General features: G+C 41.8%; 2 protein-coding genes across 10 annotated transcripts; one reads left to right on the top strand and one right to left on the bottom strand.

The window, feature by feature from the left end:
- dcun1d2b (DCN1, defective in cullin neddylation 1, domain containing 2b) lies at positions 1-10,366 on the bottom strand. Of its 8 annotated transcripts, none has more exons than XM_084105483.1 (7): positions 10,239-10,366; positions 7,516-7,708; positions 7,275-7,443; positions 3,093-3,223; positions 2,933-3,015; positions 2,335-2,431; positions 1-1,280 (listed from the first exon to the last, which is right to left on the bottom strand). In XM_084105483.1, exons 2-7 carry the CDS (start codon positions 7,664-7,666, stop codon positions 1,201-1,203), a joined length of 711 nt encoding a protein of 236 aa, XP_083961609.1. In that variant the 5' UTR covers positions 7,667-7,708; positions 10,239-10,366; the 3' UTR covers positions 1-1,200. The 8 variants fall into 8 exon arrangements, with proteins under 8 accessions (XP_083961609.1, XP_083961607.1, XP_083961610.1 ...); XM_084105481.1 differs by lacking the exon at positions 10,239-10,366 and adding an exon at positions 9,409-9,537; XM_084105484.1 differs by lacking the exon at positions 10,239-10,366 and adding an exon at positions 9,405-9,534.
- Positions 10,277-27,648, top strand: tmco3 (transmembrane and coiled-coil domains 3). Of its 2 annotated transcripts, none has more exons than XM_084105448.1 (14): positions 10,277-10,416; positions 11,587-11,712; positions 13,562-13,959; positions 15,206-15,385; positions 16,065-16,259; positions 18,426-18,554; positions 18,625-18,717; positions 18,947-19,136; positions 23,104-23,221; positions 23,562-23,757; positions 25,447-25,597; positions 25,795-25,874; positions 25,957-26,106; positions 26,812-27,648. In XM_084105448.1, the coding sequence occupies exons 2-14, from the start codon at positions 11,706-11,708 to the stop codon at positions 26,923-26,925; spliced, it is 2,001 nt and encodes a 666-aa protein (XP_083961574.1). In that variant the 5' UTR covers positions 10,277-10,416; positions 11,587-11,705; the 3' UTR covers positions 26,926-27,648. The 2 variants fall into 2 exon arrangements, with proteins under 2 accessions (XP_083961574.1, XP_083961575.1); XM_084105449.1 differs by having other exon boundaries at positions 10,396-10,429.
- The last annotated feature ends 268 nt before the right edge of the window (positions 27,649-27,916 follow it).

Raw genomic sequence — 27,916 nt, 5'->3', positions numbered from 1 at the left:
TTTTGTTAAATAATCTTTATTTACATGCAGAGAAACAGTGATGAGATGAACTGAGTGTCACACACACACACAGAGCTGAGAAAACAATAAAAACTGTTAAAAACTTGACAGCATAGAAACTCGTCCAGACGAACACTGAGGTGTTTGTTCGCTGATTTAATATCACAGACGCTTGTAAACAAATCAAACAATGTGAAGGAGGAACAGGATCTTATCAGCGTTTGTTAGAGTGATTTCTCAGCATCCGTGACTTTATTCTCTCACAAACTCGAGAATATCGAATGATCATGAAGTTCACCAGCGATCGAACGATCATGCTCTCCTCAGCAGATATTCTGACAGAACTCGCTACTAAATAAATCTCAAAAACACATTTGACCGTCGACGTCACATGACTAAGTGAGCTCATTTTCCTCTTACTCAAGTTCTGCACAGCTGAGTTATGGAAGCTTGTTTCTGCCATGGAATAAAAAAAACATAATTGCGACTTTTTATCTCACAATTCTGACTGCTTTTTTCTTCTCAGAATTGCACAAAATAAACTTGCAATTCCAAAAAAGGCCTGAATTGTAATAAACTCACAATTCCAAAAAAAGTCAGAATTGTAAGAAAGTCAAAATTGCAATAAACTTGCAATTGTGAGAAAAAAGTCAGAATTGCACAAAATAAACTCGCAATTCCAAAAAGGCCTGAATTGTAATAAATTGTAATTTTTTTGGTTAATTAGTCTGAATTGTAATAAACTTGCAATTGTGAGAAAAAAGTCAGAATTGCACAAAATAAATTCGCAATTCCAAAAAAAGTCTGAATTGTAACAAACTCGCAATTGTGAGAAAAAAGTCTGAATTGTAACAAACTCGCAATTGTGAGAAAAAAGTCAGAATTGCAAATAAACTCGCAAAAGAAAAAGAAAAAAAGCCAGAGTTGCACGAAATTGTGTGATAAAAAAGTAGCAAATACCACAATTGCCTATTTTTGTATTCTGTGGTGGAAACAAGCACCAGCAGACATGCACCTATATGTGGTGCATCATGGGATGTGCTGTTGCCTGATGGGAAAACACACTCCTGTATGAGTGCAGATTCCAGGTGCAGTGTAAAAGCTCTCTCTGCGGTTAAAGAGATATATATATATATATATTTAAATCCTTTCGTTGTAAAAGAGTCCGTGTGAGAGGCTCGGCCTCCCTGTAAGCGCTCATTATAGAGTCAGGTGATTCTCTGACGTCACGATCGGCCGGGCGAACTCCACGAAGTCATCGATGAGCACCGGCCACGCACCTGAAATCAAAACACTCTGCGTTAATTCAGCAGTCGAACACGTGTACATGCACACCGACACGCTGACTGCTTAATAACAGGGTTCGTACAGACACTGTAAATGAAACCACTACTTCTACAATCAGAGATCTCACTTATCAAACTATATCTTTATTATCTTCCAACTTCTAAAAAGGGTAAATATGTACATAAAAATAAACGAATAAAACAAAATGGTACTAATAAAGTGCAGCACATGCAATGACTGGTAACCTTAACCAATGAAAGGATACTATGACAAAGATATCGCTTTCCTTGTTCAAACTGATTTAATCTCCCATGAATATATGATTGACCTGAAGAATGAAAGCTGTATCATATACTTGGATATTTATATATGACGCTCATAGTCATGCGAAATGTCTTTATATCTATATCAGACGGGTTGCAGCGTTAATTTTGCATGAAAATATTGCGTATCATCAAAAAAATTAAACACTAAATTCACTAAATTCAAGCACTTTAAGTACCTTTTCATAAATTTTTTCCAGGACTTACATTTCAAATTCGTCAAATTCGAGTACTTTAAGCACTTGTACGAACCCTAAAATAACCAATACTATAAAAGAGTGCGTTTGCTTCTCCGATGAAGGAAAACGGGTTACAGTTTTACCCAATCACATGCATTGTTGGCTTATCAAGCACAATCGGTGTGAGAACGTGCATGTAAACGCACTCATGGACATGAAATCAAAATTAACCCTTTAAATTCCTATTAATGTGAACAATTCATCAGTGCTTATTTTTATAAAAAGTATATAAAATATAGAGACGTGTCATCATCCAATCACATCCCTGCTGATAAAATCAACCATGTCATACTTTTTCCCTCCTTTGAATATCCAGTTTTCCGCCATGGAATAAAAAAAAAGTTATAAACGGGCAATTGCGAGAAATAAACTCAGTATTGCGAGATAAAAAGTCCACGTTTTTTATTCCATGGCAGAAAAAAACAAGTTTCCATCAGTGCGAGTGTGTCTGAGTGTGTTGAGCCGAGTGGCAGAATCAGTCTCACCCTCCTCGTCGTAGTTCGACATGTCGTCGGCGATCACGTTCCCGAAGTCCAGCAGCAGATTCCACGTGTCTTTAGAGATGGGCTTTTTATGATGCTCCTTTACAGACACAACAAACACACACACATGAACGTCATCGATTCAGCAGAAACACACACAGTATCACCGACACGTAGACCCGATTAATCACATCCAAAATAAAAGTTTGTGTTTACATAATACATGTGTGTGTGCTGTGTATAATTATTTTGTATATATAAATACACACACACACATGCATGTATATATTTAATAAAAACGTTATTTAAATATAATATAAATTATATATAAATATATACACATGCAAATATTTCTTAAATATATACATGCATGTGTGTGTGTGTGTATTTATATATACAAAATAATTATACACAGCACACACACATGCATTATGTAAACACAAACCTTTATTTTGGATGTGATTAATCGTTGCCTGGGTCTACTCACACACAGGACTGGTTTGTCTAGCATGTAGTCGAGATGCTGTGATGTGTGCTAGTGTTTCTTCACTTCCTCTGATTGATCATATATTGATTATAGTCGTGTACAGCAGTGCCGTACCAGGAGGAAAGTGTTCCAGAGGTGGAGAAACTTGAAGCGTCCGGTGAGAACGAGGTTCCAGTAGGCCACGGCCATCTCCAGATCTGAGACAGAGAGGATCATGGGTCACTGCACACACCGGGTCATCACAGCACAGGTGTTCACTACAGCAATCGCTCACCTAAAGCCTTCTGACCCGGGCTCTTGGCGAAGGTGAACGTGAACTGATAGAAGTCTCTGAACTTCCCAGAATCCTTCAGCTCCTGCTCTAGTCTGGGTAATAGACTCTTCAACTTCTCTGGACTGTCACATCTAGACAAACAAGCACTGTAAGAGTTAGCATCCGCACGCTTCACCTCGAGGAGTTAGAGCCACTGACCGGCGCTGTCAGTCATGGGAAATCACACGACACACTGAAAGGACACTACGACAAAGACATCGCTTTCCTCGTTCACACTGACTTTTTAAGCCGTGTTTATATGACTGACCTGAAGAATGAAAGCTGGATCATATATAGGGATGAATCATGTGGAGCATCAGTCGGTTATGGCTTAACCGGATATGTGTCAGTATACTGTATTACCGGTAGATCCATAACCGGCTGTATTTACGTGAGATGCTATACTTAAAGTGACAGCAGCCTAAAATATCTGTCCGTGTCATTAATGTTAATCAAACGACAAAAGATATTATATAAATGTATACATGTTAAATAAACCTACTGTACCTGGAAAACGTGGTTTATTTAATTAGTATTTTTTTCATTTTTGTCAATTGTTTGTAATTTGATTCATTCTTTTTTTATATAGGCCTATCAAAAATAAAATAACACAATTACATCTATCGTTATCATAAATTTTGCACTTTTCAATGCACTTTTTTGTTTTTTTTGCACATTACATTCTTTCAGCTGTCAGTTATAGACCTAACAAAGGCTCAAAGACGGCCAAAAAAAATGTTTAATTATTTATTTATTTGAAGTTATATTGCGCTTTGTTGGTATAATGTCTGCTGGAATGTTAAAAAATGTTCAGTGTTAAATAAATATTTTTAAATTGTAGTTTTGTAATTGATTTTTCTTTAAAAAGCAAGACGAAATAGTAAAAAGCACATTTTGACTATTTATAAAATGGTGAAAAAATTGGCAAAATAAATGGAGAAAAGTGTGGGGGAAAAAACATGTTCAATAATCGGCCAATAATGTGACTTTCAGTGCATCCTTAATCATACACTTGTGAACATCAGAGCACTATCACGCTCACAGCCGTGAGGAACGTTTTTTTATGTATAAACATGGTTTAAAAAATTAAACACTGATCTCATATATATATTGTCTTTCAATAATTCTCCTTTTTATAAATATGGCTTTTTTCAATGGTTTTCCAGGTCTTCAATTTCAGAAAGTCAAATTCAAGCACCTTGTGCTAGAGTCCTGCACGGGTTCGGGTACCCGCGGGTGACCCGCAAATTTTGATCAAACGGGTGAAAAATATCCAACTGTGTCGGATACACTTTTAAAAATTCCTCATAACCGCGCGCGCGACCTGCTTGCAGTCGTCGAGATGGATGCTGAGGAGTTGAAGAAAAGAATAGCTAGTGGAGATTGTAAAGTTGTCGACAATACGTCATCAAAAGTCAAGTCCAGTGTGTGGGAGAAATTTGGAGTTATCTGAAGAAAACAATATTGTGAAAGGCTTTGCTGCATTTCGTGTTGGATAGCCGCAGTTGTGGAACTTCATCGCTGAGGAAGCACGCAGATAATTGTGGTAACAAAGCAGTTCTATCGAACAGTATTTTTCAAATTTAATACTGTTAAGTATGTGTGGTGTGCAGCAGTGTTAATTTCGTTAACGAAAACTATGACGAAAAATGTTCGTTGACGACCTTTTTTCCCCTGACTAAGACAAGACGATGAGAGACGACACCCACGTCATTAAACGATAACTGTGACTATATCAACACATGCAATATCGTTGACGAAAAAAGACGAGACTGAAATGTGTTTAAACATTTTTTAAACTTAACCAAAACCACTTGTTTGTGTCAAATAAAGGAGACGACAACACATTGACTGTTTTTTTTTTCGAGCGTTCATGCTTACGGTTGCCAGATTTTAATAATTGAACCCCCAGACAGAGCTTTTCTGTTAAAAGAACACGTTTTCTACCCGGTCTTTTCAATAGTATCTGGCAACCATGCGCGCGCTCTCTCTACACTGCTGAAGAAGCGCGGATGATCTGAAAACAACACAGACAAGTAAACTGGAGTTTAGCGATCTTCATTTGAGATTTTCTACTTAAATTAAAGTGTCGTTCAGTCGGTCTGTGTTCTGCCACGAGCCGTTTGTGCTATCTGTGCTACTAAATCTGCGATCAAAATATAGGCTGATATCCAGCAGTGTTTTTAATGTTGATCATATTATACGAGCAAGAATGCAATTTTTCCTGAATATCCACACGATTTCAAATGTGACATTGATTTTATACAACAGTTAAACAAACAGAAGGGTAACATTAAATTATTTACTACATTTAAAACAGTATTGTCATAGGCGTATTGCTCTATTTTGCAACGAAAGCCACAGCAGAACTGCAGCACACAGCGGTGATTCGTGAACGAATCTGTGGCTTTGAACGAATCGTGAGATTCAATGATCCGTTCATAAAAATAGCAGCGTGCTTCCTTACTGAATGAATGACTCCATGACTCACTCATAAAGACAGTGACTTACTACTGGCTTTAATTTAATATTTTAAAAGTACCGGTATCACTTCGTTTTTACCATCATTGCATATTTATTGAACATTGTTTAATTTAAAAAAATATTTAAAAAATATTGTCCCTTAATGGAAAAAGTGTGACTGCAGTCTAAGTGGAAGAGAGGGGGTACCAGGGGGTAGGGCACTCTAAAAACCACTGAACTAAGGAAAAGGGGTATGTAGAATTGCACAAGTGCTAATGCTAAAGAGTGCAATGTCAATACAGCCTGTTACCTTAATTTACATTTCTCATAAGCTTAATTGAATTGGCCTAGAGATAAAAAATTTAGGACATTTTTTGTCTAAGGACTACATATAAATAGCTACCAAAATTAATGTCGGTAACTGCAATTTGACTAAAAGTTGACAAAAAATGCAATGACTTTTCGTCAACTAAAACTAGACTAAAACTATGAAAGACAAAATGACTAAAATGTGACTAAGACCAATAAGTATTTTCGTCTCAAGATGAAAACTAAGACTAAATCAAAAATGGCTGCCAAAATTAACACTGGTGTGCAGGGCGTGTTTGAACCCAAAATTATCAGGTCTAGGCTAGACGAAATTGCGTGGCAGATATAGTGTTGTAGCCGCGTCTGTTAGGCTACTCAGTTTTGTGGTAACGTTTAGCCATGTTCTTTATGTACCGGCCTTTTGACAGCTTCGGCACAAGTCCTTGTGTTAATTGTCGTTATAACTTCTGTATGACCTGGCAATAAACATTTTTGTAATTGTGTCTATAATGTGATTGGCTAAACTGATTTTATTTCGGGTGCGGGTCGGGTGTCGGTTCTATTTTAAGCGGGTCGGGTCGGGTGCGGATTTTAATTAGTGCTGTTGACGGATAACGGGTCGGATGCGGTTTGAAGCACTGCGGGTACGGGCGGGTGCGGATTTACAAAATCGGACCCGTGCAGGACTCTGCCTTGTGCAGGTTTTTTCCTCTCAATTCTTGAAACAAACTCGCAATTGCAAGAAATAAAGTCAGAATTGCGAGATAAAAAGATGCAGTTATACTTGTTTGTTTATGCACTGCAAACAATGCTTTTCTTACTTGGTATTTCTGCCTTGTTTCCAGTCCAAATATCTAAAAATGTTTAAATCAAGATGCATTTACTAGATGAGTAAAATTACATAAAATATTATGTCCTTTTTTCCTGGGGAATTAATAAAAATTAAGTGAGTTTTTGCTTAAAAAAAGCAGAATGTTAAAATAATGTTAATTCAAACAGAAACAAGATTATTTTTCTGACCCCTTTGGCAGATAATTTTGCTCGTTTAAGGCAAAAACTCACTTAATTTGTATTATTTCCCCAGAAAACAAGACTTAATATCTTATGTCATTTTACTACTTTAGTAAATGCATCTTGATTTAAGAAATGTTTGATATTTGGAGTGGAAACAAGGCAGAAATACTAAGTAAGAAAAGCATTGTTTGCAGTGTAGAAACAGCTGAGCTGATTCTGATGGTCAAAAGTCAAATTCAAGCCCGTCGTACGAAACCCTGCGCAGCTTTTGATCTCGCAATTGCAAGAAATAAAGTCAGAATTGCGAGATAAAGATGCAATGCTTGTTTGTGTACGGATAAAGCTGAGACACCTCACCCCAGATCCGACATGCCGTCCAGGAACTCTTCGCGACTGAACTCGCACTGCGTCGCCGCTCTGAACTTCCACGCTACGATTAGCACGCCGACGCTAGCGGGATCCAGAACCAGGTCGTCGCAGAACTGCTGGATTCCCTCGAGTCCGATCTTGTTCTCGTCGTGAGGATCTGCACACAGAAGCAGCGGCACCAGCACAAATGAAGGAACACACACACACACACACACACACGGCGGCTCACCTTTGTAGCGGTTGTAGAGCTGGTCCAGCTTCTTGCGGTCCATGGGCTCTCGGTGGTTCTGGAAGTGGTTGCTGGAGGTCGTGTCTCGTCTCCAGTCATTGTGGGTCAGGCAGAACAGAGCGGTTCTCTCTGCGGCCCGGGTGAAGGACATGACCTGGCGGATCTTCTCCTTCTGGGTCGACTTCAGTTTATGCTGGAGGAGCAACAACACCGTTAGCATTAGCAAGTCGAGTCTCCTTCATTTATACAGCGCTTTAACAATATACACAGTTTCACAGCAGCTTTACAGTGATAACAGGAGATTACAGTAACAGAGATTATTCAGGCTTTACAGCAGATCTAGAATAAAGTTATTGTCCAGATAAAGTTAGTTTTGATCGATTTACTTCTGTTGTAAAGATCATTAGTTATTAACTTAGCGGCCGCTAACACACACCGCTCTCACAGAAAACAGAAACGTTTAATGTGTTCTGGCCACACAACAACAGTGTTTGGATCTTGAGAACGCAAACTGTGAAACAGGTTTCAAGATGCAAGCGTTTAATTTTTTTTACAAACATGATCATCTCTGTGTAAACTCCAAAAATGCTAATCTGTGAAAACACTGTGTATTACGCGTTTAGTCTATAGATATGCGCGTTTGAATATATATGTGCGCAGAAGTGTAGTCCTTCTTTACAAAGTGACCTCAACAAATTACTTGTCTGGCCTTAAAAATTCATAATACAGAATCATTTTGACAACGTTTATCTGTACAGAGGTGAAGGGAAGGAGGCCTTCGACAGCATTAGTTACAGTAAACAAAGCTAGCCAGTCAAGTCCATCACCAGTATGGGGACTTTCAGGATGACTCGACAGCGACAAACATTTACCATACATTTATGCCAGATTACCAGTTACTAGGTTAAAATCATTCCTATCCCATGAGCTCATTAGGATTTGTGAATGACACTGAAGCGACGCAACTGACGCTGGTAGGTCACGTGACAGCTATTTCATTCATATTACCCATATTCACCTTTGAAAACATCCCAAACAATTATGTAAATTGTAATTTTTCCCTTCTTCTATGTATGCCCACATGTTCGTGTTCCTTATTCTGTATTATACATTTATTGTTCTGAATTAAACAAAACAAAAAAACCGCGAACGTGTTTTTTAACGGTCGTGAAGTTCAAATTAAAATGTATTAACGTTACCTACCGTTACTTTACCGTCAGTTCGCGATTTCGGACACAGAGATGTATACTTTTTCTTAGAATTGCTTGAAATAAGTAGGAATAGTGAGATAAAAAGTCAGAATTACCCTATTTAACCTTATTATATAACTTATTTCGATAAAGGCTAAACTGACATCACATATACTTGCAATTATGATTGTTCAAACACTAAAAATGTATAATTAAACATGTATGTACGAATCGCCTGAACTAAACGTTAATCCAACCGTTATCATAAATCAGTGGTGGGCAATTCCACGCAAAACTGTCACATCCATAACGCCAACTAAATACCATGGCATTGTGTTGGTGTTATGGATGTGACAGTTTTGCGCGGAATTGCCCTGGTGTTACCATGGTACAGTGCTATAATACCATAGTATTTATTACCACATTCATATATCATCGTGATATTAACAGGGCATTACCATGTTACGTGTAGTTTTGAGTTTATGAAGAGCTCAGTATGAGTGTCGGAACCGCGTGCAGAAGGGCGATCGGTTCCGGTGACCCGCTTTGATTCGGATCTCGCAAAACACCCTCCGTTTCCCTCATAAACAACAACTGACGCGCGGGAGCAGCGTGAGAATAAGCGCAGAACGAGCGTTCAGTGTTAGCAGTCATCAAACATTACAGATAAACACAAAACACTGCCCCCTGCGCGCTCACCTACCATCTTCATCTCCAGCCGAGCTCCCTGTGCGCATGCGCGGACACCAGCTGGCGCTCGAGGGAACTCTGGGAAATGTAGTTTTTACACCTGCGCGGCTCAAATTCAAGTTATCTGAACTACTTAAATGGTTTACAGAATGTCTAACCTTGCACAAACACGGCATTGATGTTAGCATGCATTTAGAAGTTATTAATTGTGGATTATTTGTAATTATAAAAGTTTGATATTAGTAATTAACCGTATGTGGCAAAATCATACAGCTAAACCTGTAGGTTTCCTATATTTAATCATATTCAGTGACTGACTCTAGATAATTCTAGTCAGCTGCATTTCTATGGAAGCAAATTTCCGCCATATAGCCTATAAGGGAAAATCGTGCTTTTGTAAATCATGTACTTAAAAGGTAACAATTATGATATTAAAAGATTATTTTGACTTCATAGTTTCCAATTTTATCGTATGATTATGACATAGCATGTCATAATGTTGATTTAGAATGTAATCATTTTAACTTTATCTCTTATTTTCGACTTTTTATGTCAATTAAGATTTAGCAGAGCATTTGTTTTTCCTTATGTGGCGGAAATGGTCTTATTTTTGTCATGCGCGGTGCGGAAGGAAAACTACATTCCCCAGAATTCCACGCGCTGTTGTGATTCAGTTCTGTTTTCAGCGCTACTAACATGAAACACCGCTGAAAAACAAACCCTGACAGAACTGACAGCACACAAAAGCGCTTAATGTTCGTCAATCTTCCGCGAACTCTCGGTGAAGTGTAGCCTAGTATGAGCTGTTCTACTCTCTCTCTGTCTCTCCGGTAAGTCGTTTACCTGTTCCGGGAACCGAGCGAGCGCGGATCTCACCGTCACCGTCACCGGGTGTCCGTGCGCGAGCCGCGCGCCGCTGCTGTCCGGTGAGGTGCGCGCGCAGCATGTGGCGTCACAAGAGCGCGATTGTTTCCTCCGTTTACTGACGAGTTCTTGCACTGAACTGCATCACAGTCACCAGGTATGAGCTATGGGTATGAGTCTCTTCTCTCTTTCTGTTTATTAGCGTTGATGTTATCTACCATGTAGAAAATGTACTTGAAGTGGATGACTGACAACCGTCAAGGTTACCTGAATAAATAATAATTATAATAATTATAACAATAACGCGTTTGATGGACAGATCAGATCACCCGCATAATTCTGAATATTATTTATAGTCACGTTAAGTCGCGCGAAGTCTGTTGACATTGATCAGTAATTTAGTTAATTGCTTTTAAACATCAGCAACACGTCATTATCGCTGTGTGTCCGTTGATAATGTGTATAGCAATCTCATATTACACTGATTTAACGTGAATTAAATATTTAATTTAAAATGTAAATTAAATATTATCTTTAAAAAAAATCAGGGGGAAAAAAATCTTTCTTTTTTTTTTTAATGTTTTCTGTCTGTCCCGGTGTCACCAGAATTACCAGGGTTATTATTATTATAGTTTGCTAAAACTAAACCCATAAAAACATGTTCTTGACCTGAAAACAAGTCAACTGAAATAAAACCTAAACGTATTTTATTTCAGTTAGTTGCCAAGGCAATATTTATCAGTTTCCTAAAAAACTGAAATTAAGAACAAGACAATTTATTAATTAGGCCAAATTAATAAAAAAAAATGTGTAAAATCTAAACATAAAAACTAATTCAAAATATTAATAAAGACTATAAAAGTATCTAAACGATGCTAAAATAACACAAGTTTTAGAAAATGACATCGTAGGATTTTATCATAGACTGTAAAAAACATTATTAATTACTTTTGGCAGAAGCTCCTCCCACTCCTGCATATTCCACTGTTGACAGCCAATCAGAATCCATCCTGCTTTATCGAGCTCGAGCATTTAAAGCGACAGGCGACAAAACTATATCGTGCGTTAGTGTGGACGCTGAAACATTAATCGCACGGGCCTTTAAACATTGTGCTGCTATTTCTATAGACTTGAAAGAGTATAATAAAGTACATATTTTAAAGTAAGCCTCTCATTCATTTCCCAACAGAAAACATATACATCAAAATATCTACGTGTCAGTGTGTGAGAAATCCACCCCGTTATGTCACATTCCATTATCAACATTCCATTAATATTCTCTGATGAAGTAAACTTTGTGTGTTTGTTTAATTCCACACTGATTCAGGGATGAAATGCTGATGAACATGAGCCGTATCTCAGCAGGATTTAGGTGTGCTCCGGTAAACACACCTCAGAGTTGTTTGTCTAGTTAGTGACACACCTTCACCAGTCTTTAGAGTTCATATGTCAGGTGAGTTTCATATCTAATGGCTCTTCAGTCACGTTTTAGAGTAATATTGATTTAGTGAATATTAATCAGTGTTATTTTAGTATCATTAGCTCTGCTTCCATCCAAAGTTGAGAATTTAATTGGAAAACACTTGTGACCGTTTCCATCTCATGTGTTCAAGAGAATAAAATCGTCACTTCCTGGCACAAAATATTAGTAATAAAACTGTAAGTTTCTGCAATCGGGCTCTTTTTCCCTACATCATAAATGTCTGCCGGAAGCTAGTTATTTTATTTGATAAAGTTTTTCTTACACAAACGCAACGTTTCACTTCAGAAGGGCTTTATTTATGCGCTTTTATGATGGACAGATGCGCTTTTATGATGGACAGATGCACTTTTATCATGGATAGATGCACTTTTATCATGGATAGATGCACTTTTATCATGGATAGATGCACTTTTATGATGGATAGATGCACTTTTATGATGGATAGATGCACTTTTATCATGGATAGATGCACTTTTATGATGGATAGATGCACTTTTATGATGGATAGATGCACTTTTATCATGGATAGATGCACTTTTATGATGGATAGATGCACTTTTATGATGGATAGATGCACTTTTATCATGGATAGATGCACTTTTATCATGAATAGATGCACTTTTATGATGGATAGATGCACTTTTATGATGGATAGATGCACTTTTATGATGGATAGATGCACTTTTATCATGGATAGATGCACTTTTATGATGGATAGATGCACTTTTATCATGGATAGATGCACTTTTATGATGGATAGATGCACTTTTATCATGGATAGATGCACTTTTATGATGGATAGATGCACTTTTATGATGGATAGATGCACTTTTATCATGGATAGATGCACTTTTATCATGAATAGATGCACTTTTATGATGGACAGATGCACTTTTATCATGGATAGATGCACTTTTATGATGGATAGATGCACTTTTATCATGGATAGATGCACTTTTATGATGGATAGATGCACTTTTATCATGAATAGATGCACTTTTATGATGGACAGATGCACTTTTATGATGGATAGATGCACTTTTATCATGGATAGATGCACTTTTATCATGGATAGATGCACTTTTATGATGGATAGATGCACTTTTATGATGGATAGATGCACTTTTATCATGGATAGATGCACTTTTATGATGGATAGATGCACTTTTATGATGGATAGATGCACTTTTATCATGGATAGATGCACTTTTATCATGGATAGATGCACTTTTATGATGGATAGATGCACTTTTATCATGGATAGATGCACTTTTATGATGCATAGATGCACTTTTATGATGATAGATGCACTTTTATGATGGATAGATGCACTTTTATGATGGACAGATGCACTTTTATGATGGACAGATGCACTTTTATGATGCATAGATGCACTTTTATGATGATAGATGCACTTTTATGATGGATAGATGCACTTTTATGATGGACAGATGCACTTTTATGATGGACAGATGCACTTTTATGATGCATAGATGCACTTTTATGATGGACAGATGCACTTTTATGATGGACAGATGCACTTTTATGATGATAGATGCACTTTTATGATGGACAGATGCACTTTTATGATGCATAGATGCACTTTTATGATGGACAGATGCACTTTTATGATGGACAGATGCACTTTTATGATGGACAGATGCACTTTTATGATGCATAGATGCACTTTTATGATGGACAGATGCACTTTTATGATGCATAGATGCACTTTTATGATGCATAGATGCACTTTTTTTCATTTTCATTTCGTTTTGATTTCATGGTGACTATAATAACCCTGCGATGATGTGATTTCCAGCGTGCCGGATGCGAGGCGTGTGTGCAGTGCTGTGCGTCGGCCTGGTGGCGGCGCTGCAGGCTCAGCAGGTCCACCGAGCGCAGGTGCACGGACACCCGTGGGTGACGGAGAACTGCCGGCGGCTCTCCTCGCTCCTCAGACACAAGCACTCGGCCGTGCGTAAGCTGGGCTCGGCGGCGCTGGTTCTGGAGCAGGACCAGACGCTGGCGCCGAACGAGAAGCTGTTCCGCATCCACACGCTCGAGGTGTTCCAGCGTGAGCTCAACGAGAGCGAGCGCTCTCTCTTCCAGGCCGTGGAGGGGCTCCAGCGAGTGCTCACGGGGAACTTCAGAGACATCGTCAACATGAGGGACAGCAGCCGGCAGAGACTCCAGGCGCTCAGGGAAGCCGCCATCAAGGTCAGTCACATGACAGCTGAGAAACGCCTCCAGGGTAGTCTTGAGTTTTCAACACGTCACAATATTCCTCATTTAAATAATTAATGCACAGAATAAAGGGGCGGGGCCTGGTTGAGTTAGTTAGTAGTGTGTTAAACTGGCGGTTATGGAAAGGGGCGGGACATTTCCAAAACACACTCAAAGCGCTCGACCAATCACAACACACTGCTCCAGCCGACCAATCAGAGCACAGTGTGCTTTTCAGAAGGAGGGGCTTCATAGAGACAGGAAGTAAACAGAGCGTTACTGACAGACTGGGAAGAGAGGAGCCGCAACAATGGAGAATATGAGGAGAATAATCAACATTCAAGCATGAAAACCTGTTCTAGTAGAGCCTGAAGCAACATCAAGACTTTAAGGGCTGATATGTATTAGCACACATTAAGCAACAGCGGCAGGTGCTTTATATGGAACATTCATAAACACCCAAAACTTGCAGTTTGTCCACATATCTTTGGTTTTCTTGTTTTGAGAGGGATATTCGTGGCATGTGCTTCAGGCTTGTGTGTCTTTGCCTTTTACTTCCCCAAACGTGTCACCAAGGCTGTTTTACACGAACGCAAGTGCGTTAGCGGTAGTTGCTCAATCGCAGGCGTTTCACTTATGAAATGAGGCTGACACCAAAAACGTTGACTATTTCTTACTTAACATTATTTTATTTATCCGTTATATTGAAGAGACTTTTTTGAAGGATATTGGTTTACTTACTCAGCACTTGAGCTGAACTGAGACTCGAGTGTTTGTAGTCATTTAAGGCTGTTGTGTCGACCTTATTGCAATATTTAGGTGTTCGGTTTTATTTTGATTTTAGAAAATAAATGTTTTTCACTGGCATGACTCTTAGGTGTCGAGGACTAGTTCATGTTTGAGCCCAGCTCAGTATGAGTAAAATGCTTAAGTACTGTTAAAATCAGATACTCGAAGACTTTTGCTCTATAAGTCCTTCGAGTTCAAGTTCAAACTTATTTGTATAGCACATTTAAAAACAACCACAGTTGACCAAAGTGCTTAACAATGTCAGGATACACACAAATAAACAAAAACAAACACAGTAGAGAAAGTCACACATGCTCGGTCACCTTTATTTTCCAAGTCGTATCGGTGATTTGTAACTTGTAATGGAGTCATTTTCGCTGTACGGTATCTGCACTTTTACTCGAGTATGGTGTCCAGGTCCTCTTTACCGTGTCTGTGTGTGTGTGTGCAGGAGGAGCAGGAGTACATGGAGCTGGTGGCCGCGGAGAAACACCAGCAGGAGGCGCTGAAGGTCGCACAAGACCGGAACAAAACCCTGTCCATGCTGGACGAGATCCTGGAGGACGTGAGGAGAGCTGCGGACCGGCTGGAGGAGGACATCGAGGAGCACGCCTTCGACAACAACAAACAGGTGTGGAGAGCGAACGAGACGAGGACAGAGAGTCAGCAGAACACAGGCTCACACACACGTGTATTACGGCTGTCAAAACGGCTGAAAAGCTAAATTCAAATTTCTTTCTTAAACATTAGCAAAATTAAGGCAATAAGAGGGAAATAAGTGCTGTATTGTGTCCTATGCCCACAAGAGGGCGCAAGCGAGCACAATAAGCAAATATAAAACAAATCAAGCATGGCATCTTTTATTGAAATGACTTTCACTTTTTAAAGCGCATTAACTTTTGAAACAATTGTTCTTAAAGTATAATTTCTTTAATGTGCATGCAGGGAAAACGAGGTTGCAATAGTGCATAAAACTGTAAGTGCATCAATAACCTGAGAAAACACACTTCAACACACAGCGTAATGAACTACATGAACACACAACAGCAAACTGGCATTCAGAAACACTCACTTCTACTCTCTACATCTACATATTGATCATCACACACACCAGACGCTCTTGATCTGAGCGAGTGCTGAGCGCTTTCACACTCACACACACTCACATGCTGAGCGCTCTCTGTTGACAGTGTTTCAGCGGACACTCACACACACTTAGCTCTGACCGATGTGAAGGTTTGGTCAAGTGTGTCGTTGCATGATTTTTTAATTGATTTAAAAAACCCATATTCTTGTCTGTCTCTGTCCAGATGAAGGGGGTGAACGTGGAGGCCGTCCTGAGGGTGGAGGAGGACGAGGAGGACGGGAAGAGGAAGAACATGTCCATGCGTGTGGACAAAGGCAATCTGGGGCTCAGCATGCTGATCGACTCCCAGAATAACCAGTATGTGCTGACCAAACCACGGGACTCCACCATGTCCCGCGCAGACCACCACTTCATCAAGGTGACCTCTGACCTCGGATTGTTGTGTTATTCAGTTGAGCTCTTCCACACAGATGGGAAATGATCAACAAAACCTTCAGTTATGGAAGGATATTTTAGCGTCACAAGTCTCCCTGTAGTCAGTCATTTTATCCCTTAAAACTCATCTTTGATCACCAAAATTACATATTTAACTGTTTTTTCCTTGAAAAAATAATAAATATAGCTTGAATGTAACTCGACACCCGTGCCTCATTTAGTATGCACGGTTCTATGAATATGCAAATGAGCCCCGCCTCCACTCACTCACTCAGCTCAGAGATCCACTGGTTGACGATCACACGTTGATCTGATTGGACAAGGTAGTTTGTGACGTCAGAAACACCAGCGATTTCAAAGCGTGTTTTTGAGAAAATACTCAGCAATGGTGTCGACTTATGACTATTATTGTTGAATATTATTACACATTATTACACGGCTCTGTGGAATACTTGATTCTGATTGGTCAATCACACATCCAGCGGGATATTATTCCCGGATAACAGCCGCTGAGAACAGAAGCACAGGCTCATCCGGGTCACTGAAGTCATCAGCGCTATACACTCGCTAGGAACGGGTTTACTTTGTGGAAGTTTTGCGTTTGGTGAGCTAATAAAATATTAAAACTGAATCAAATCAATATTTTGTGTACAGTTATTTAATTATGCCCTCCAGTATCGTGGACTCGCTCTCTCTTGTTTCACACAAACGCAGCGGCGGCCATTTTGTGACTATTGTTTTGCACTCTGTTGGATTATAAGATACAAACTGGTACGATTTTAAAACAGTTTAATCTGAAATCAATATCTCTGATCTCCATAATTATAAATGTGGAGAAATGCTGTGTAATAAGTGTTATGACTGTAAACCGTATCTCTGAAATATCCGTCTAGTTTGATCTCGCCGCTGAAACTGCGGAAGCTCTGCGTTTAAAGAGCGAATAACATATTTCAACACAGATCAATATTTCGTGTCTAAAATTTACTGATGTGGTAAACATCTGTGTAATAAGAGGATAATGTACATCCAGCCGGTTATCTCAGAATAAACCCCTTCAGGTGTGTGTGTGTGTGTGTTATCTCAGAATAAACCCCTTCAGGTGTGTGTGTGTGTGTGTCTGTGGTATCTCAGAATAAACCCCTTCAGGTGTGTGTGTGTGTGTTATCTCAGAATAAACCCCTTCAGGTGTGTGTGTGTGTTATCTCAGAATAAACCCCTTCAGGTGTGTGTGTGTGTTATCTCAGAATAAACCCCTTCAGGTGTGTGTGTGTGTTATCTCAGAATAAACCCCTTCAGGTGTGTGTGTGTGTGTGTGTGTGTGTCTGTGGTATCTCAGAATAAACCCCTTCAAGTGTGTGTGTGTGTGTGTGTGAGTGTCTGTGTGTGTGTGTGTGTGTGTGTTATCTCAGAATAAACCCCTTCAAGTGTGTGTGTGTGTGTGTGTGTGTGTGTGTTATCTCAGAATAAACCCCTTCAGGTGTGTGTGTGTGTGTGTGAGTGTCTGTGTGTGTGTGTGTTGTGTGTGTGTGTGTGTGTGTGTGTGTGTGTGTGTGTGTGTGTGTGTGTGTGTGTGTGTGTGTGTTATCTCAGAATAAACCCCTTCAGGGGTGTGTTTGTGAGTGTCTCTGTGTGTGTGTGTGTGTGTGTGTGTGTGTGATCTCAGAATAAACCCCTTCAGGTGTGTGTGTGTGTGTGTGTGTGTGTTATCTCAGAATAAACCCCTTCAGGGGTGTGTTTGTGAGTGTCTGTGTGGGTGGGTGGGTGGGTGTGTGTGTGTTATCTCAGAATAAACCCCTTCAGGTGTGTGTGTGTGTGTTATCTCAGGACCTCCGCTTCGCGTCCTCATCATCCTGTCGGGGGATATTTTGAGAGAACCACTGGCTGGATGTTCATTATCCCTTACTTAAAAACACCACATAGACATATATAAACAACATTAAAAGCTGGATTTTCAGCACAGGGGGACTTTGACACTATTCTAACCATATGTTGTCTAATATAATAATAATAATAATTCATTACATTTATATAGTGCTTTTCTAGGCACTCAAAGCGCTTTACATGGAAGGGGGGAATCTCCTCAACCAACTCAAAATGAATATGAAATTAATCTGACTGGTGTGTGTGTGCGTGTGTGTGTGTTCTGCAGGATCTGGTGTTGGTGGTGATGTTGTCTCTGCCGTGTGGATGGATGTGTACGCTGATGGGTCTGCCGCCCATGTTCGGTTACATCATCTGTGGGGTTCTGCTCGGCCCATCGGGACTCAACAGCATTAAAGTGAGCGCCGAGCATCTTCACACACATGTGTGCACATCTGAACGTGTGTGTAATGCTGTGTCTCCTGCAGTCTATGGTCCAGGTGGAGACGTTGGGCGAGCTCGGCGTGTTCTTCACTCTCTTCGTGGTCGGGCTGGAGTTTTCACCCGAACGCCTCCACAAGGTAAAGACAGGTGTTTCCACTCGCAGGCTTGAGGAGAGAATGTATTGAAGCCGAAGGGTGGAGGAGTGTGAAGAGTCTCACGGTGAAGTCCTGAAATGAGATCTCCAGTCAGTCACTAGATCCCACTTTCATAGGGACCCTCCTTATGTACAAACAGATAGAGAGACAGACAGATAGATAGATAGATAGATAGATAAATAGATAGCTCATGTGTTTTTATTGATGTCAGGTGTGGAGGATCTCGCTGCAGGGCTCTGGGGGTCTCAGTCTGCTGATGGTGTCCGCTGGTCTGCTGTGGGGTAAGATGCTCCACCTTCAGCCCTCACAGACCGTCTTCATCTCCTGCTGTCTGTCTCTCTCCAGCACTCCAGTAGTGTCTCGCTTTCTAGCCGGAGGATCCAGAGCCGAGTCCAAGGAGGGTGAGTGTGTGTGTGTGTGTGTGTGTGTGTGTGTGCTGGTCCATCCACTCACAGCTGTGGTGTGTGTATCAAGCTGCAACCTGCCTGACTCTCACTTGAATCCAACTGACTTAAACTGCAGTTCATCGACTGCAGAAGAGAGTCAATCCCATAGATCCGCATGTTTAAATGCCCAACTTTACAGCAGAAAAAAATGTGTTTACAGTCTGGTGCAAAAAGTGGTTTTGGTCTATATAGCTAATTTTGCTCTTCATGACGACTGTGAGGGGGGTGAATTTTTTTATAACTCATCCGTTTAAATTATATTAAGCCTTAAAGTTCTGCATAATTAAGGGCGTGGCCTCTTGAGTGACAGGTGGATTGCCGCTTATGTCACTACTAGCTGTTTGTTTGATTTGATTTGATTTGATTGTCTGCTGTCTGTTAGCGTCACGTCACCTCAGCTAATCCGCCTCGCTGCACATTTCCGTTTATCCGGGAGTGGCGCGCGGCCAAGATGGCGACGGCCGGCTCCGCCCACTTTGGGCTTCAAGTGACGATTGACGTCACGTACACTACGTCCATATTTTTTTACAGTCTTTGGTATATACAGTGCATCCGGAAAGTATTCACAGTGCTTCATATTTTTCCACAATTTGTTATGTTACAGCCTTATTCCAAAATGGATTAAATTCATTATTTTTCTCAAAATTCTACAAACAATACCCCATAATGACAACGTCAAAGAAGTTTGTTTGAAATCTTTGCAAATTTATTAAAAATAAAAAACGAAAAAACACATGTACATAAGTATTCACAGCCTTTGCTCAATACTTTGTTGAAGCACCTTTGGCACCAATTACAGCCTCAAGTCTTTTTGAGTATGATGCTGCAAGTTTGGCACACATATTATTGGGCAGTTTCTCACATTCTTCTTTGCAGAACCTCTCAAGCTCCATCAGGTTGGGTGGGGAGCGTCGGTGCACAGCCATTTTCAGATCTCTCCAGAGATGCTCAATCAAGTTTGAGTCTGAGCTCTGGCTGGGCCACTCAAGGACATTCACAGAGTTGTCCCGGAGCCATTCCTGTCTTATCTTGGCTGTGTGCTGAGGGTCGTTGTCCTGATGGAAGATGAACCGTCGCCCCAGTCTGAGATCCAGAGCTCTGGAGCAGGTTTTCATCAAGGACATCGCTATACATTCATCTTTCCCTCGATCCTGACTAGTCTCCCGGTTCCTCATCTTTCCCTCGATCCTGACTAGTCTCCCGGTTCCTCATCTTTCCATCGACCCTGACTAGTCTCCCGGTTCCTCATCTTTCCCTCGACCCTGATTAGTCTCCCGGTTCCTCATCTTTCCATCGACCCTGACTAGTCTCCCGGTTCCTCATCTTTCCCTCGACCCTGACTAGTCTCCCGGTTCCTCATCTTTCCCTCGATCCTGACTAGTCTCCCAGTTCCTCATCTTTCCCTCGACCCTGATTAGTCTCCCGGTTCCTCATCTTTCCATCGACCCTGACTAGTCTCCCGGTTCCTCATCTTTCCCTCGATCCTGACTTGTCTCCCGGTTCCTCATCTTTCCATCGACCCTGACTAGTCTCCCGGTTCCTCATCTTTCCCTCGATCCTGACTAGTCTCCCAGTTCCTCATCTTTCCCTCGACCCTGATTAGTCTCCCGGTTCCTCATCTTTCCCTCGATCCTGACGAATCTCCCAGTTCCTCATCTTTCCCTCAATCCTGACTAGTCTCCCGGTTCCTCATCTTTCCCTCGATCCTGACGAATCTCCCAGTTCCTCATCTTTCCCTCAATCCTGACTAGTCTCCCGGTTCCTCATCTTTCCTCTCGACCCTGACTAGTCTCCCGGTTCCTCATCTTTCCCTCGATCCTGACTAGTGTCCCGGTTCCTCATCTTTCCCTCGACCCTGACTAGTCTCCCGGTTCCTCATCTTTCCCTCGATCCTGACTAGTGTCCCGGTTCCTCATCTTTCCCTCGACCCTGACTAGTCTCCCGGTTCCTCATCTTTCCCTCGATCCTGACTAGTCTCCCGGTTCCTCATCTTTCCCTCGACCCTGACTAGTCTCCCGGTTCCTCATCTTTCCCTCGACCCTGACTAGTCTCCCGGTTCCTCATCTTTCCCTCGACCCTGACTAGTCTCCCGGTTCCTCATCTTTCCTTCGATCCTGATGAGTCTCCCGGTTCCTCATCTTTCCCTCGACCCTGACTAGTCTCCCGGTTCCTCTTCTTTCCATCGATCCTAACTAGTCTCCCGGTTCCTCATCTTTCCCTCGACCCTGACTAGTCTCCCGGTTCCTCATCTTTCCCTCGATCCTGACGAGTCTCCCGGTTCCTCATCTTTCCCTCGATCCTGACTAGTCTCCCGGTTCCTCATCTTTCCCTCGACCCTGACTAGTCTCCCGGTTCCTCATCTTTCCCTCGACCCTGACTAGTCTCCCGGTTCCTCATCTTTCCCTCGACCCTGACTAGTCTCCCGGTTCCTCATCTTTCCTTCGATCCTGATGAGTCTCCCGGTTCCTCATCTTTCCCTCGACCCTGACTAGTCTCCCGGTTCCTCTTCTTTCCATCGATCCTAACTAGTCTCCCGGTTCCTCATCTTTCCCTCGATCCTGACTAGTCTCCCGGTTCGTCATCTTTCCCTCGATCCTGACGAGTCTCCCAGTTCCTCATCTTTCCCTCGATCCTGACTAGTCTCCCGGTTCCTCATCTTTCCCTCGACCCTGACTAGTCTCCCGGTTCCTCATCTTTCCCTCGATCCTAACTAGTCTCCCGGTTCCTCATCTTTCCCTCGACCCTGACTAGTCTCCCTGTTCCTCATCTTTCCTTTGATCCTGAGGAGTCTCCCAGTTCCTCATCTTTCCCTCGACCCTGACTAGTCTCCCGGTTCCTGATCTTTCCATCGATTCTGACTAGTCTCCCGGTTCCTCATCTTTCCCTCGATCCTGACGAGTCTCCCGGTTCCTCATCTTTCCCTCGACCCTGACTAGTCTCCCGGTTCCTCATCTTTCCATCGATCCTGACTAGTCTCCCGGTTCGTCATCTTTCCCTCGATCCTGACGAGTCTCCCAGTTCCTCATCTTTCCCTCGATCCTGACGAGTCTCCCAGTTCCTCATCTTTCCCTCAATCCTGACTAGCTCGATCCTGACTAGTCTCCCGGTTCCTCATCTTTCCCTCGATCCTGACTAGACTCCCAGTTCCTCATCTTTCCATCGATCCTGACTAGTCTCCCGGTTCCTCATCTTTCCATCGACCCTGACTAGTCTCCCAGTTCCCCCACAGCTGATGCTGCTTCACTGTAGGGATGGTATTGGCCAGGTGCTGAGCGGTCTCTGCTTTTCTTTAGACATGACACCTGCCATTCAGGCCAAAGAGTTCAATCTTTGTTTCTCATGGCCTGAGAGTCCTTCAGGTGCCTTTTGGCAAACTCCAGACGGCTGTCATGTGCCTTATACTGAGGAATGGCTTCCGTCTGATTGGTGTAGAGCTGCAGAGATGGTTGTTCTTCTGGAAGGTTCTCAGCTCGGACCTTATATAGACAGTTGTGTTCAATCAACTGAATTTACCACAGGTGGACTCCAATAAAGTTGTAGAAACATCTCAAGGATGATCAGTGGAAACGGGACACACCTGAGCTCAATTTTGAGTGTCATGGCAAAGGCTGTGAATACTTATGTACATCTTTTTTTTTCGTTTTTTATTTTTAATAAATTTACAAACTTTTCAAACAAACTTATTTCGCGTTGTCGTCATGGGGTATTGTTTGTAGAATTTTGAGGAAAATAATGAATTTAATCCGTTTTGGAATAATGCTGTAACATAACAAAATGTGGAAAAAGTGAAGCGCTGTGAATACTTTTCGGATGCACTGTATATACGACACGATCAGATCTACTAGTGGAAGCAAGGAGTCATGTTTGATTATATTTACTGTAACACCACCTCTCATCGGTGTGTGTGTGTGTGCGTTGACAGGTGAGCTGGACTACAGCAGTGTTTTACTGGGAATGCTGGTCATGCAGGACGTGCAGCTCGGCCTGTTCATCGCCGTCATGCCCACATTCATTCAGGGAGGACCTGGAGACACGGACAGGTGAATCACTTTATTTAATTATTTTTACTATGCAGCAGTAACAAATAAAAAAACCCGATACAAAACAGTAATGAACAATAATAGATAGGACAGGTGAATCACCGACCTCGCTGTGACACTGTAGAACTCGCATCATATCAGTGTTGAAAACAGTTGCTGCTTCATATTTTTGTGGAAACCCTGATTTCTTGATATTTTTCATGATTCTTTGATAAACGTAACAGCTTTAATTTGAAATAGAATATTTTGTAACATTATAAACGTGACTCTTGATGAGTTGAAGTGTGTGTGTCCCAGTGTGCTGATGGGATTGATGAGTTGAGGTGTGTGTGTGTCCCAGTGTGCTGATGGGAACTCTGCATGTACTGGTTCTGCTGGCTCGGGTTCTGGTGTCTCTGGCCGGTGTGCTGGTCATGTGTTGGATTCTGCGCTCGCATCTGATTGGTCCGTTCTACAGGAAGCTGCACGCGGAGAGCAAAGGGAACAAGGAGATCCTAGTGCTGGGAACCAGTGCCTTCGTGTTCCTGATGCTGACGGTGACTTTCTCTGTCTCTCTCTGTCTCTCTCTCTCTCTCTGTCTCTCTCTCTCTCTCTCTGTCTCTCTCTCTCTCTCTCTCTGTCTCTCTCTCTCTCTCTCTCTCTCTCTCACTGTCTCTCTCTGTCTCTCTCTCTCTCAAGTAAGTGACAATGTACATCCAGCCGGTTGTTATCTCAGAATAACCCCTGACAGGGTGATCACGATCCGGTCTTCCATTAGCCTGAAGGGGTTTATTCTGAGATAACACACACACACAAACACACACACACCTGAAGGGGTTTATTCTGAGATAACACACACACTCACACACACACCTGAAGGGGTTTATTCTGAGATAACACAAACACACACACACACACACACACACACACCTGAAGGGGTTTATTCTGAGATAACACACAGACACACACACACACACACCTGAAGGTGTTTATTCTGAGATAACACACACACACACACACACACCTGAAGGGGTTTATTCTGAGATAACACAAACACACACACACACACACCTGAAGGGGTTTATTCTGAGATAACACACAGACACACACACACACCTGAAGGTGTTTATTCTGAGATAACACACACACACCTGAAGGGGTTTATTCTGAGATAACACACAGACACACACACACACCTGAAGGTGTTTATTCTGAGATAACACACACACACACCTGAAGGGGTTTATTCTGAGATAACACAAACACATACACAAACACACACACACCTGAAGGGGTTTATTCTGAGATAACACACACACACAAACACACACACCTGAAGGGGTTTATTCTGAGATAACACAACACACACACACACACACACACCTGAAGGGGTTTATTCTGAGATAACACACAGACACACACATACACACCTGAAGGTGTTTATTCTGAGATAACACACACACACACACCTGAAGGGGTTTATTCTGAGATAACACAAACACATACACACACACACACACACACACACACCTGAAGGGGTTTATTCTGAGATAACACACACACACACACACACACACACACACCTGAAGGGGTTTATTCTGAGATAACACAACAAACACACACACACCTGAAGGGGTTTATTCTGAGATAACACACACACACACACACACCTGAAGGGGTTTATTCTGAGATAACACAAACACATACACACACACACACACACCTGAAGGGGTTTATTCTGAGATAACACACACACACACACACCTGAAGGGGTTTATTCTGAGATAACACACACACACACACACACACCTGAAGGGGTTTATTCTGAGATAACACAAACACACACACACACACCTGAAGGGGTTTATTCTGAGATAACACACACACACACACTCACTCTCTCACACACACACACACACACACACACACACACCTGAAGGGGTTTATTCTGAGATAACACACACACACACACTCACTCTCTCACACACACACACACACACACACACACCTGAAGGGGTTTATTCTGAGATAACAACCGGCTGGATGTACATTATCCCGCTTATTACACAGATATTTGCCACAGAAGTAAATAATTAGACACGAAATATTGATCTGATTCTAAATATTTTTATTAGGTCTTTAAACGCAAAGCTATCATCTGGGGATAATGTCCCGCTGGATGTGTGATTGACCAATCAGAATCAAGTATTCCCCAGAGCCGTGTAATAATCTGCGATATCTTCCAGGTCACAGAGTTCATGGACGTGTCGATGGAGTTGGGATGTTTCCTAGCAGGAGCGCTGCTCTCGTCACAAGGTCACATGGTCACCGCTGAGGTCATGAGCTGTGCTGAACCAATCAGAGACTTCCTAGCCATCATCTTCTTCGCATCTATTGGTGAGCGGCCGGTCCTGGAGCTGAGAATTATGGGATATTAGCAGGAAAGCGCAGAATCCAGTCATAAATAAGCAGACTATATTGCTATCGAAGGCAGGTTTATAAATACATAATCAAATACAACCAAATTCTGATGGAAGTGTCTGGTGGCCGTGTGTGTGTGTGTGTGTGTGTGTGTGTGTGTGTGTTGTCCACAGGGCTGCACGTGTTCCCGACCTTTGTCCTGTACGAGCTCACCATTCTGCTAGTCCTGACCTTCTCGCTGGTCATCATGAAGGTATTTTTGTTCACATGACACTGATTTCCAGAACAGGAACATGATCATGGATCTCTCAGTGCTTCTGCGGTTCTGTTCTCAGTTCCTGATGGCGGTTCTGGTTCTGTCGGCCGCCCTCCCGCCGGGCTCTCGGCACATGCGCTGGCTGGTGTCGGCAGGACTGGCTCAGGTCAGCGAGTTCTCCTTCGTCCTGGGTAGTCGCGCTCGCCGGGCCGGCATCATCTCTCGAGAGGTCAGTGGTGTCCGCTTACTCCCAGAATGCCCTGGTGTTTAAACCAGCATGAAAGGGAAGCTGAGAGACGGAGATTATGATCTTATAAAAGAGCTTCTTTGAGATTATAATCGTCAAAATGCTGGAATTATTGTGTTTAATAATCATAGAAACAACAACACCACAGTTTCAGTTCCACAGCAACCATCTCTCAGTATCAGCAGATCCAGTGTGTGTTACAGTGGCTGAATTAATCTTAATTTCCAGCAGAAATGACCCAGTTTCTGTGCTGTTAGATCTCATATCATCCAATATTACAGACTGAGCCGCGTTTACTGAGCCGTACGTCACTGACAAGCTGCACATAAAAAATAATCGCAGCCTTTGCGATTTTAAAATCGCGATAAGCCATCTCGATTTAAGTGCGATTACATGTAAATTGCGATTAATCGTTCAGCCCTATTATTAAACTCATTAAAGTGAAGTTGTGCTGGTCTTTTCTCCTCTATTGTGTCGTATATCGAGTGAAACGCTTCTGGAACAAGAACAAATGTGGGCGGGGCTTGATTGTGTCTGTGGGGAATTGATTGGATGGTTGTGGTTTGCTATTGGCTGATCTCATGTGAGTGACAGGTTGTAGCCCCGCCCTCGTCATCAGAGATGTTGCTGTTATTCTGACTGCATGTTGTACAGTAATAGCCCTTCCTCTCCTCCTCTTCCTCACAGGTGTATCTGCTGGTCCTCAGTGTCACCACACTCAGTCTCCTCCTGGCCCCGGTGTTGTGGAGAGCCGCTACGATCCGATATATCCCGCGACCCGACCGGAAAACACTCACCTGAGACTCTCCGGAGATGCTCACGGCAAACGAATGCATCATATTGATGCTGTGAGAAACACAAGGGCAGATCATCAACTTCAGCATTAAAGGAGTCGTTCACTTCAGAATTACAATCTCCTGATGATTCACTCTCCTCACGTCATCCAAGATGTTCATGTCTTTCTTTCTTCAGTCGGAAAGAAATGAAGGTTTTTGAGGAAAACATTCCAGGATGTTTCTCCATATAGTGAATGTCCGCTGGTTTGTCTAGATGAGACTCTTATTCCTCGGCTGGATCGTGTCGAGACTTTGAAGCTGCACTGAAACTCACATCTGGACCTTCGACCCGTTGGACCGCATTGAAGACACTATATGGAGGAAATCCTGGAATGTTTTCCTCAAAAACCTTAATTTCTTTTCCACTGAAGAAAGAAAGACATGAACATCTCGGATGATGAGAGGGAGAGTAAATCATCAGGAGATGTGAACTAATCCTTTAATATATTCACGCACAACTTTTCTAATGTGTCTTTATGTCTGCTGTAATATGTTATGTATGACCAAACGTTATTTATTTGTGTAATGCGTGCCTTGAAATGAGCCGATGTGAAGCGGTTCGTGCGTTAAACTCGTGCACACGGTGGCGGGTCTCACGTTACTCACAGATGAACTGAATTATGAATCATTCCTCGGGACTGTTGATTCACTCCAGGAGCAAAAAATACCATTAAAAAATAAAAATAAAGTTTGTGTTTGTGTTGTGATGTGAAATGACTGAACCACAGGAGATGTAGACATTGTTGTGAATTTACGTATTATATGCAGGGCCAAATACAGAAGCTCATTTCCACCTAAAAATATAAAATTATGATAAAATCCTAATTATGAGATAAAAAGACAAAATTGACATAGAAAGTCATAATTTCAACTTTTGATGTCATAATTAATCTCATAATAATAACTTGGTATGTTCTTAATTACGACTTTTTATCTCATAATTAAATTTTAGTGTC

This window comes from Abramis brama (genome assembly GCF_963993115.1).
Source record: "Abramis brama genome assembly, chromosome: 2".
Taxonomy (NCBI): domain Eukaryota; kingdom Metazoa; phylum Chordata; class Actinopteri; order Cypriniformes; family Leuciscidae; genus Abramis; species Abramis brama.
This window is presented reverse-complemented; position numbering and strand designations above follow the sequence as displayed.